Here is a 12,991-nt window from a genome sequence, read left to right on the forward strand (position 1 = left end):
CTTCTAACTATGTATTTCCATCTTCACAGGAAGTTAAGACTCACTTCAAACATCACTCATTTTCCCTGAACAGGCACATTTGTTTTGCATGGTGTTGACAGCTTTGATCCTCTCTCCACTGTAAAGGCTCTTCAAAGTGAGAGTTGCTTTCATTATGTCTAATAATATTTTACTATTTGCTGGCATGTTGCTTCAAAACATCTGTATATTTTGGACAGCAGAATCCCATTCCTAAATATTCAATGTTTTCATATATCTCTTAAACGCTGTTTCAGAGAAAAAAAAAAAAAAAAGTAGGTACTTGTTGTCACCATCTTACTACTCATATTTCTCCTTTTACTGCCTCTGCTTCAAAGCAGATGAACTGTACAGTTTTATGTTTCACAGCTTAATTTGTAGTACTGACTATGGAAACAAAAAAGCTTTTATACTATCTTACATAGCAATGTTTTAACTTATGTAAAGTAAATAATATTAGATAAACTGAATGAAATCTAATTGCCTAATTCATCCTCTATTTTTCTTTTACTAGGATGGGACTAATCAGCATCAGTCTTTCTACTCTTTAGTTATGTTAAATGAGGGAAATGTTGATTTTCAGACTTCTGAATGAAGAGTGCTGAAATTAATCAAAGGAGTTCTGGGTGCTGTGACAGTAACAATAACAATAAGCATTTTCTTTTTCCAGATACTATGGAAATGGAGAATGAGAAGTTACTCATAACTTGCATGTATGGGTTGCACACATTTTCTGCTTTTAATGCACTTTTTGTGCACAGACCATTTGTGCAGAAATATGTATTGGGGTCATATACAGAGATTAATGCTTTACCAGCCCATGCTTAGTAGTACAGATGGTAGAAAAGTCCACCACAATAAAATCTTTTGCCAGTAAAATAATTTAGTCTCTATAGTGGAGGAAAAAAATGGAAGAATATCATAGAATCCAAGTAAACTACAGATCTCAAAGAGATTCTTTAAATCTCAATTCTTTAAATACCTTTTCTTTCCCCTTCAGGTGACTATGTATATGCGGTCTTTTATTTGGAAGGGATTAATCTCTCCTAACTTCACATGTAAAAAAAGTAACTTAGAAATTGAAGCTAGTCATTCTAGTTTCTTTTTGCTAGTCATGGAGAAACGTCCACTAGGTGAAATGCTTCATCACTCTTCACCTGACTTTTCTTTCCACTAAACTACAATAAATGTCAGTACTCCAACTACACCCTTGACAGCTTTTTCCATAACTGCAATATCCAGCCTGAGTTGAAATAATCCTACTTGGACAAGAAAATTTGGTCATTTTTTTTATATGAGCATGTAGATTTGGTATGTATGTCTTGGATATACATCTTGAAGCAAACTTTGAAAATCTCCAGATTGGCATGCTATGCCACCACTTCAAATGCTACAAGAGCTGATCTATTTGCTACAAGCAAATCTATAATTTCAAAAATCATCAAGTGACAAAATCCACGAAAACTTTATTTTGCTAGGTTGAATATTTTTCATTGATTGGAATGGAAAATTTTATAGTCATAGGTGAATATAGTTGGAGCCTTCTGTCTTTTTTTTATATGAAGAAGGAATTCTGACACGTATCTGAAAAGGAATTTTGCTAGGTAAAAAATAGGATGAGGAAACAAAGTCACTGACTGACAAGATTACCCAGCACGTCAGAACAGCCTGACACCGGCCGAGTACTGTGAGGACATACATTTCTTCTTTTTATGAAGATGAATCAAAGACTATACTCATTGCAGGAGCTTCCAAACAACCAAATTAACAAGACTTTATTGCTCTATTCAGTCTCATTGGGTAACATTTCTCTGAAGAGATTTGGCTTTTTCATACTAGTTTGATAGGAGATACCTGATTGTTAAATAACTAACTATTGGATGAGAGATAACTGATACTCAGGACACCTATTCAAGTGCTCAGAAGTTCCTTTTTTAACCTTATTTTCACCAGGTTCTCTAAAGTGACTTATGATTGCAAAATGAAGCATGCCCATAGGTACCCAATTTGCAGACTTCCTTGAAGCTTTTATCCAGCTCCCTCAGAAAGACCAATATACTGCCACCAGAGACAGCTGGCCAACAACCCAATCTTGCACACCTCAAGCTTTATCCACTGTAAATTAAATACAAATGAAAGTGAATGAGGAATATCCACTTTTCAAAAGAGTAGAGCAGGTGGTTAACTGACTTGAATAAATAGTAAAAGAAAACATGTGAATTTCTAGCCCTCAGTCCCATGCTTAATCACCATGTGTTGACTGGTGTCTTACGGAGCTTAGCACAATATATTCACCATTAAAAGTAACCTATTTTAAAAATAAATTAATCACAGCCTTCTACACAGTTTTAAACCAGTACTCTAGAGACATGGAGCTACTGGAGAGAGTCCAGCGTAGGGCTACGAAAATGATCAGAGGGCTGGAGCATCTGCCCCATGAGGAACGGCTGCGAGAGCTGGGCCTCTTCAGCCTGGGGAAGAGAAGTCTGAGGGGGGATCTTATCAGTGTGTACAAGTACCTGAAGGGAGGGTGTCAAGGGGATGGGGACAAACTCTTTTCAGTTGTCCCATGTGACAAGACAAGAGGCAATGGGCAGAAATTGAAGCACAGGAAGTTCCGCCTCACCGTGAGGGGAATTTCTTCCCTGTGAGAGTGACAGAGCCCTGGCACAGGTTGCTCAGAGAGGTTTTGGAGTCTCCTTCTCTGGAGATATTCAAGGTCCGCCTGGATGCAACCCTGTCTACCATGCTCTAGGTGACCCTGCTTGAGCAGGAGTGTTGGACTAGATGATCTCCAGAGGTCCCTTCCAACCTTACTGATTCTATGATTCTATGAAGCTATATTAAAATCATGAATGAAAGTGAAAAATTAGGTTTGCTTTTGAGACAAAGACATTGTAACTGTTATTAAGCAGCGTCTATTTAAAATTACTTCTGTTTTCCATGGTGTTTCAGTTTACCTGTCTCCATCCCTAATACGCCTAAACTGTGTGGTTAACAGACACATCAGAGTTGGCCCCAGGCGGCTTCCTGGAACTAAGTCTTCTACCATTAGAGCAGGAAATAGATCTATGTTCAGTGGTGAACCATACAACCTGTAAGAAAAAAGCACAAATATTTAGTTTAAAATGATATATATTTACAAAATAATGAGGATATGGTAAAACTAAGTGCAAGAGATTTGAACGACGCACAGTATAAATGACAGTGATATTACTACATCTTTTGTGTATAACCTTTGGAGTATATGCAAGAAACCCGGCAATGTAGATTATATATCTAAGCAGCACCACAGGAGGTCTACAAGTTTACCTCATGATTCCCTTCCTTCCAGTATCTCTTTTTCGATTCCTTACATGTTTCCTTTTCAATACCTTTTCTTTCCTGTTCCTCTGTACACTTTTTCTTTCACCCTAGCTGAACCTCTTCTCTGCGTTTGATTTTGTATAGATTACCTAGAGATGGCAGTTAACTGAAGACTTATTTTCAAACATTGATACTTTTAAAGAAGGACAGATTATTTGTGGTGAAAGTCGCACACACAAAAAATGTAGTGAACCAAGTTCAGCTAGATTCCTGCTACTTTTATTCAGTGTATGCAACAGATAAAACTGAAATTGCAAATGCTTGCAGGAGATTGGCATTAAATACATCTTTATACTAAAGTAATATTCATATTTAATAGTATTTATAAAAAGATATTTCAAACTAATACTGTCATGAATATAGTCTGTGTTAACATTGTTCATAGAGATCTAGAAGTGGAGAAATTAACTGCCTACAGGAATTTTCTGCATCTATTTTCTGATACCAATGGAAATTTCTTGAAAAATGACTTTATGCCTTTCTTAACAAATATTTTCTTCTAGATAAGACATTTAATTACTAATTTAACATGCACAGGTAGATAATTGTTTTTCTTCACCTTAGGCTCACCTGCTAAGTTTCTCCCTGATTTCAGGATTCTTAATTTCATTTTTCAGATCTTCAAAAGTCTGAGCTGACGAAAGATTACAGTAAACTCTAAAATCATGGTAGGGAGGAATTCCATGATCTCTGCCTCTCTGAATATTCATAGCTGCCAGATCTAAAGCCACAGTACGTGCCATTGAGAAGAGTCTTTCTGTTAGTTCTGTATTGAGTAATTGTGATGGGACACGCATCTTACCAGCAACACCAAACAATCCCCTTAGAAGTGGATCAATGCCTCCTTCATTTACAATCCGAAATGGAGAGAAGAATGCCTTATGAAGAGGTAGAGGGCCTTGTGGAATAGGTTCAAAATTTTCATCCAGCCGATACAGAAAAGGATTAATGAGTGTGTGACCAAACCTAAAAGCGGCAGTTGCAAACTCATTAGTTATGCCAGAATTAACACTGGGATCATAACCTTTATATTCGCCAAGCATCTTCATGCCTACCTCTCCAAAGATCTTAGGTAGCCAGTGGCTAAATGTTATGTGTTGCATTTCTGCACCAACAATTTTGCGTGTTTCATGATATATTGTGTCACCATCCCAATGTGGATTGAGTTTCAGTAGCTCTGTGGCAATTCTGTTGTGTTCTCTAAACCACAATGTGTGGATACTGGTAAGACCCAGCTGTTCATTAGAACGCTGATCACCAGCTAAGAAGCAGGGAATTGGACTCTCATTTTCATCTCTCATACACTCTGTTGGTGGACCAGTAGCAAATGGAAGAAGAGGCTTGCCAGATCTCTGCACAATGCCCTGTCTCAGAAGACCTCTTTGACTTGCCAGGTCTCTGATTTCTAGTGCTTCATGGTCTGAACTGCCATACACATTGGATGCATCAATATATGAAGTTAGCTGGTTGATTTGTTCTCGTGGGTACACAGAATTCATCAGAAGAGACGTCATGCCACTTCCACAAACTGGGCTGGAGCGTACAAAAAACATACAGCGTGCACCATTTCTAACTCTAGGATCATTTGGCGGTATCATGATTGAAAAGCATGGAGGATCATTTGTGCAAACTGAACTGCAGTGCTGACCATCAGAAAATCTGGCTTCGCTTAGTGCAGCAACTGTGAGGTCAAGGTCGTGGTCAAGAAACTGACCCCACTGCATCAACATGTGAGTATACTGATCATCAGGAGTTATCGTTTCAGTTCCAATCAGAGTAGTTGAAACCAGTCGAGGCATTGGGAGTGCATATCCATTGGAGAGTCTCCTGGGCTCAATTCCACGAGGCAGATTAAATCCATTTTCGTAGACTGATTTTAACAGACGTTCAAAGGCTGTCAGAGAAGCACCCCACATGGGATGCTGTAGGTTGTTGCAAGTTCCATCGTGTGTCCTGTACTTCTGGTGAAAGCACATATCTGAGCAATTGTTCACTCGCCGATGAGCTGTACAGCCGGATAGATTAGCTATCAGGTTCAAGTACTGCGGGGATACAAGGTCATTATAGTGATAGCCTGAAACAAGAAAGACACAAAAAAAATCAAAGATTTATTTTACTAGATTCATGGCTCCCCAAAATCATGAATTTCTGTGAATATTATTTTACTATATTTTCCATATGATTAAGTATCACTACTGTTTAAAAAGAACAATAATCTATGTATACGTAGACCATTAGGTTATTTGAACAAACAACCTACTACTCTTAGGTCAGAAGGCAGTTCTGTAAAATGCCAGTTCCAGTAGAACTTTTAAAAAATGTTCACAAAAAGAGCTCATTTCCTATTTGATCACCTAGGAAAGCAGTAATACTTTTAGAAATAATAATCTCTCACTGAGAAGAACTGGAAAATGTTCTCCATGTCAGAAAAGCATTTAAAAAAAATCTTAGTAAAATTTATATGTATTTCAAAACTTTAGAGATTTGATAATTTACTACTGTTCTGTTTTTATTACAGTGAAAGTTGCAGAATTCTAAGAAAAAAAGAATCAACAAAAGAAGTCAAAGAAAATCAGCATAGGCAATTTAGGAGTCATCTCTAAGCCAAACAGTGTGGAGTAATTCACACATTACTCAGGATAGTCCACTCTAAAGCAAACTAATGTTTGTATAACACTCTGCATAGCTTTCCTCTTGGATTCATACCATTCACCTCTACTACAAGGACATACTTAGCACTTTCTTGCAGTTTTTTCTCAGTTCAGAGGGATTCAATAATATACACAGTAACTCATTAGAGTGGTGTTTTTACAGTTTCAAACTGAGGGCATGTGTTTTACGATCTCTGCAGTGGTATGATAGCATGTGGAAGGATTCAGTAGAAGGCAGAAGGAAAAATGGAAATGAGTGAGTGTATAGCGATATTTTGTTCACACAGGCTCATGGGGTTCCCACCTCGACCACCTAACCTACCTAACTACTCAAGAGTATGAACTGAATGCAGTAGTGCAAGAGGTGGATGCAGTAAATTCTTCTTTCAATCCTGAGGTCATTTATGGCATGCCTTATCTATATTCAATACATAAATATGCCCTAGATACACTGCTGCACAGCAATTTCAAACAAGCCAGCTGAAGCCCTCTCTCTGCCTTTACCTTGAACCGGACTGGAACTGCTCAGAGCTGAGCACATTATCTCAGCTGGGAAAGGATAAAGAACAGCTTAGCATCCGTATGTGTTCAGTGGTGGGACTAGAGCCATGCTCTGCTCCTTCCACCATGCTGTTCTGTGTTTACTCAGTTTCTGACAAATATATGCTCCGAAATGGTTTACAAGTGGAAGCAAAGATACTAGAGACCTACTGCTTACTTTGTGCAAAACTTACCTGTTCTTGTACACATACACATATTATTTTATGGAATATCCCAGACGAGGAAATACAAGACCAAACCAGAGAGCAAAATCAGTAAGTGCCACTGGGTAATGTGGCACAATATACTCTTTGGGGATACTATTGATATTATAGAAGAATATGCTCATTACTAGGGCAATTTCTAAAACTACACTTAGGAAAACATGTCTCCTTGTCTGTAACACCCTTTCTGGTGATCTTCATTTACCATGAAATTCTCTTCTTATGATTGATATTCATGTAGTCTTTACATTTGTCTGCTGCGGTTATCCTGGTTTCCACTCACACTTCTGAAACGAAGCTGTGATTAAAACTCAGCTGTGAAACTTATGGATGGAATGGCCTTCTTTATCAATTCAAAAGAAAAGGCTCAGCTTCTCCGCTCACAAAAAGTTTACGTGGGATGGGACCTCTCATCTACAGATTAGATTTGATGGCTTTCTGATCAGAGTGAAGGTTGTTACAAACGTCAGTCTCAGAACCTCAATTACCCCATGCACTGTAGGCTCTGGCTCTGGCTCTGCTTTCTAAAATGCTGGCCTCCAAGCATTCCCAGCTAACTCAATTCACATACTATTAACTAAATTTTTTCAAACTGCAAGGAAGATGTTCACAGGCTCATAGAAATACTGATTGAAAGGGATCTCTCACCTAAACACATGTGAGCTGTATGTTTGTCTAGCAGTCTCAAAAACCTTCACAGCCTTTCCAGATAATTTGTTCCAGTGCTGCATAGCTTCCCAGGGAGCAAGTGTTACCTAACATTCAACACGAACCTCTCAAGCAGAAATTTATGGCCATTCCCCTTGCTATACTGTCTGGCATAACCGAAAAGAATTTGGCTTCATCATCCTTCTTTGGGATATTCCCAGATTTTACATAAAAAGTATCTGAATACAAAGTTATCAAATTTCTCAAAAATTCCAAATGCAAAAGTGGTAAATAACACTTTTATATTTTGAAATATAACCAAATAAGGACAAGTACGAATATTAAAAAAAAAGAGCATTAGATTGTTTAAATAAAAACAGATTTATTTTACTATTCTAGTTTCCATAAAAGTCAATTTTCTATGGACTTTGTAGATCTCAGAAGCAAGCTTCGATTGTGAACAGAATTTCCAGTATCACAAAAAGCTGCCTTTGTATATATGTATGCTAGTTTTTGGAAAACCTTGGAATGATTACTTTTACTATTATGAATTTTAGTGAAAAGCAATTAACCAATTCTTACACATTAGATGTCACATAGCTGTTGCACTGCACTTCATGAGTATTACATTCATTATGCTCACATATGCAACTAATCAGAGAGCCAAATTAAAGTTGGTCACTGTTATAAAACACAAGCCTTCAAAGCATTTTGAATACGTTTTTGCAGTAAACTATTCATCACAAATTATTTTCTTAGCTCTAATAATGAGTAGGAAGCTTCTTTTACTAGCAGATATTACAGTACTCCCCAAAGCTTGCAGTCTTTGGGCTTACAAACACTCGCCTAGTTCAGGGTCAGAGTTAACGTTTTCGGAAGGAACAATAAATGCTCAATTATAAGCATCAAAAGAAATATAGTAAGTAAAAATATTTCCTCTAGATTTTCAGTGTAGCTTTTGGCTATGTCTCAAGTCTCAAAAGCTCTCCTAAAACTCCGTCATTATTTCCAAATGCTTTAATCCTATGTCTCAAGCATATCCACACACATATCTACACCCATTAATTGTATACTCTCCAGCTGGACTTTACAAATTTGAATTTGGAGTTCAATAACTAAAAGGCAGAAATATTGAAATTCACATTTTTATGTTATGTATAAAAAAGCAGAAAAAATGTATTTCTTATTTCATCAGAATAGAGTTCAAGGAAACAGCTATCAGTTTGAAAGTGTACTTAAAGCATGAGTGGCAAAAAATTATTTGAACACTGTTGTAGTACATGCAGAAACCTTGTTTTGTAAAGTACACAAAACTTTCTTGATATGTCATCTTTTCTCTTTGGTAACACATGCAGGCAATAAAATATTTTATTTAAAAAAATAGCAACAAAATACTGATTCTTTTTAACACATAACATAACGGCCCATTTTGCTAAAAATAGCAGTTCTAATGAATTTTGAATTAATATCTGGTCAGTTAACAGGCAGGAAATATTATGCACTTTGGATACACCAAATATCCAAGACCAGTAGAAGAATCTGAACATCAATTTTTCCCTAATATGTCAACATAAAGGAAAATAAACATACTCTGTCATCAAAGGTCAAACAAATTGAGTTAAAACACAGTGTAGCAATGTGCAAATCAAGGATTGAATCATGTAACCATATATCTGGTGAAGCTTTTCAGAGTTAAACACTCTGCTGATTCCAATGTAATGGTTCTCCAGTTAGGATCCATACTCTGAAAATTAATCTTAGGAAGACAAATACACTTCAACACAGAAAAATAAGGAGAGTGTACTGACTTGTTCCATTCAGGTCAACCATTAGACCGTCCTGTACATGATCTTGAATAAGCTGTAATGTCCTTTCAAATATTTCCCCAGCTCTTGCTTGCTCAACAGTGTATGGATCTCTTGGGTATCGAAATAAGGCTAGCAAATCATTTGGAGAGCGAGGACGACTAATAGATAATTTGAAAAAAATAGTAAGTGTACACAGGCATTACAAAATAACAACACAATATAGTGTAAAAATTTGCAACTTGACATGATTAGAACATACCTTGGTTACTCATCTCAAAATGGAAGGCAAAAAGAAATAATATATATATATATTTAATAAAAGAATATGGAATTAAACATTTAGCTTTTTAAAACACGTTGTCTCCCCAGAAAAATTGTAGCAATGAATAAAGATCTAGACAGGCAAAAATTTTGTCTCCACTACTTAGTGCTTAAAGAATAGGAATCTTTACAAGCTAAACTGCTGGTATTCCCAGAACTAGCCAGATGATAACAATGTTATTTAAATAATAAAGTAGTTTCTTGTTTATTAATTGTTCCATTTCCTTAGTATACTCTAAATTAATTTTAATTTTGCAATTAAAAAAGGAGATACCTGTCAAACAAATGCGTTCGTGTTGAATTTATTGCTCTGTCAACAGTGGCAATTGCTTCTACAATTGATGTTTGTACAAATGGATCTCCATTTCGACTGACATTAGGAACTACAGAAACAGAAATTCATATATTATTGCAAAAATCACCACACACAAAAAGATACTTCTATAAAACAGAGTCTAGACACGACTTCATTTCAGTTGCACAACATAAACTCCTGTTTTTCAAGTACAAAATTCATAACCATTTTGGAACTCTATCAAAACACATTACATCAGAGCAAAATTATGGACTCTTGTTAATATTAGTCAAGAAGCCAGCTTGTTTATAATTCTAAAATAAAATGATGTGAGGATAAAATGCCTACGATGGTTTAGATGTATGCTATTTAGTCCTACAATTACAAGTAAAAATGACTAGAGCAAAAAATAAATGATTATTAAGGGTTTGCATGGTGGAGTTTGTTATTAGCTTTCAAGTGTTGGAATCAAGAGCCTGATCTACATCCACTGAAATCAATGGATGTATTCTTACTCATTTCAGTTAGTACTGAATGAAGTCTTGAAATTAGTGTAGGAATTCATGGGGTTAACAAGAAGACATTGCAATCAGAACAACTTATTTATAGACTTAATTTTGCCTTTTAGCGCGCTGATGCGCACACACACACACACATATATATACACATCACAAAAATTGAAGAGATCTTTTAAAAAATAAACACATAGAAATATAATTCAAAAAAAACCCAAACACTATATACTCCTAAATATCTAATTAATACTGTTCCTATTCTTAGTTTACTTGAGCAAAAGATGCACATTAATTTTAAAGAGCTATAAATCTTTTATTTATTTTGATCACTACTTTCTTTTCTACTTTAATATTTTCTAGCTTTATAATACTAGGTTAAAAATCACAAGCTTAACAGGCTATTTATGCCTCTTCATAGTACTAGTAACTCTCTAATGCACAGGCCCATTCAGCTGCCTTTTTATAAAGTGTTCAGTTGCAGCTGGATGTTTATACAACATATCTAAGGCTAATAACCTTCTTTTTACTCTAAACCAGGAACTACTAGATCCAGAGGCAACAGCTAACAATTTCCAGAGAGACTGTTTAGATTGGAAAAGTCAGACAGGAAGAAGGCTAAAGTAGGAAAAAAGTCCAAAGCAAATACACTGGAATAAAATCAACAGCTGTACAAAAGCAGCTGACATAAAACTGTTGTTTACAAGTTTTTCCATGACATTTTTTTTCTTTTCTAAGCAATATCTTATTATTCCTCTTAACTGGCAGCTTAGGCTGTGTCTGTAGGAGTTTGAGAGTCTGGACCTGGGCAATTAAATTTACTGTCAGAGGAAACGGTCCCTGGTACCGTAAGGCTGCAGCTGCCCCGGGACAGGCTGCCGCAGGCACAACGCACTCTCAGCATCCAAAGCAGAGGGACCTTTCCACTGCACAACTGCAGTAGTCCGTGGTCCCCGCTAATTACAAGTTACTTCATAATTTCAGTTGTTTAGTTGTGTGCCGTGAATCGTTTTTAACACTTAAGGAAAGATTTTAATAAATTAATATATAACTATAACTATATATATATATATAGTTATATATTTAAATATTTTAATATATTATTTATATATTTTAATATATTTAATATATTATGTTAATAAAACATGAACTTTGTTTAAAAGAAATGTTCACAAGTAAGGTTTTTAGATGTTTCTGGCTACGTCAATATTTATAATCTATCCATTTGTCCTCTTTGCTTGATATCTCTGGCCTCTCATGATAACTTCATTTACATAGCAACAATACAGGAACAATATCAGACATACTACTTGTTTCAATAAGAAATATCATTTACAGTTTTAGACTGAGTGCAGACAAATCAAGGGGAGTTTCACTTTTATAGGCTTATGGATGTTGGAGTTTACAAAAAATAAACAGATTTCAATTAAATACAGCAGACTGTACTTCAGCAATCACAGAACCTTGTAGTTTGCTAATTTTCGCAGATGAGAAAGAGCAGTTGACATCTGCACTAAATGAATAAAACTTGTTTCATTGGGATTACAGTTGATTTCAACATTTCATTTTTCAGAGCCCTTATTGTTTTGGGATCTAATTAATTTTTTTTTCCCCTAAAGAAAAAAGAAAGAACTGTTTCCTTCTGTGCATCTCCAGGGTAACCATGATTAGCTCAGATTTTATGGACTTCCCTTACATTTGCAGATTTTATAAATGGAGATGAAACCTTCTCACTGAGAAATTCCAATTTACAGCTTGAAGCAAATAACTTATTTTTGATAAAGGAAGGCATAGATTGATACAGCCTACTAAAAGAAAGTTAAGTGTAAGTTAATATTTATTAATATTGATTATTTGTCATTATTCCTGGGAAATAATTAGAATAGTTCAAATTGTCTTCTTTCCTTCTTGTTTTCTTCTTTAGCTTCTTAAGATCATTATAAAACTATTTTGAATTCTTTCATTTAGTTGCAACTTAGTTTTCAACTGATTGGTGTAAGTTCTCCTTTAAAAATGCCAGAGAACCTTTTGCCAAGTTATTCCTAAAGAAAGATAAGACTATGCATTTCACTAGTAAATTCTAATAGGTTCAAATAATAATCTCAAGAGAAGACTAGGATGACTATCTGGAGCCCAAAGCATTGTTTGCTTTGAAGTTTAAGTCTTGGACATATTTTTGCTGATGTATTCCTATCTTACTCACATCTGCATCCTCATATTTGCCTGAATTAAATGAAAAAATTGAGAGGATTATGGAAGAAGAAGAAACATAAGTAAGGGAAGAAGGAATACAGCATTTGATGCTGAAGCTAACTTTTTGCATCTTATCAATTAAAAAATTAAAATAAAACTGATTATCTAACTCATATCTCTTACCGATTTATAAACCTTACCATTAACACTAAGCACCATACTGACAGAGGAGTATCCAATGCTGTTCCGGGCAACACATTCATATCGACCTTCATCAGCTGTTCCAACATCACGAATAGTAAGAAATCCCTCTGGACTAACATGAAATTTTCCACTTTCAGTTACCTGTACTCCATCCTGCAGCAAAGCATAGTGTTTAATTATTCTTATATATCTACACTTTGTTTTCAAACTT

General features: G+C 35.6%; 1 protein-coding gene across 4 annotated transcripts in view; it reads right to left on the reverse strand.

The window, feature by feature from the left end:
- PXDN (peroxidasin) overlaps nucleotides 1-12,991 on the reverse strand; it is an 84,937-nt gene that overhangs the window by 17,099 nt on the left and 54,847 nt on the right. For all 4 annotated transcript variants that reach the window (XM_062572986.1, XM_062572985.1, XM_062572988.1 and 1 more), the window contains 5 exons: nucleotides 12,777-12,933; nucleotides 9,851-9,959; nucleotides 9,256-9,413; nucleotides 3,955-5,458; nucleotides 2,979-3,113 (listed from right to left, as the gene is read on the reverse strand). In XM_062572986.1, coding sequence (XP_062428970.1) covers nucleotides 2,979-3,113; nucleotides 3,955-5,458; nucleotides 9,256-9,413; nucleotides 9,851-9,959; nucleotides 12,777-12,933 — 2,063 coding nt within the window. The remainder of the gene's footprint in view (nucleotides 1-2,978; nucleotides 3,114-3,954; nucleotides 5,459-9,255; nucleotides 9,414-9,850; nucleotides 9,960-12,776; nucleotides 12,934-12,991) is intronic.

This window comes from Rhea pennata, chromosome 3, assembly GCF_028389875.1.
Source record: "Rhea pennata isolate bPtePen1 chromosome 3, bPtePen1.pri, whole genome shotgun sequence".
NCBI classification, from domain to species: Eukaryota; Metazoa; Chordata; class Aves; order Rheiformes; family Rheidae; genus Rhea; species Rhea pennata.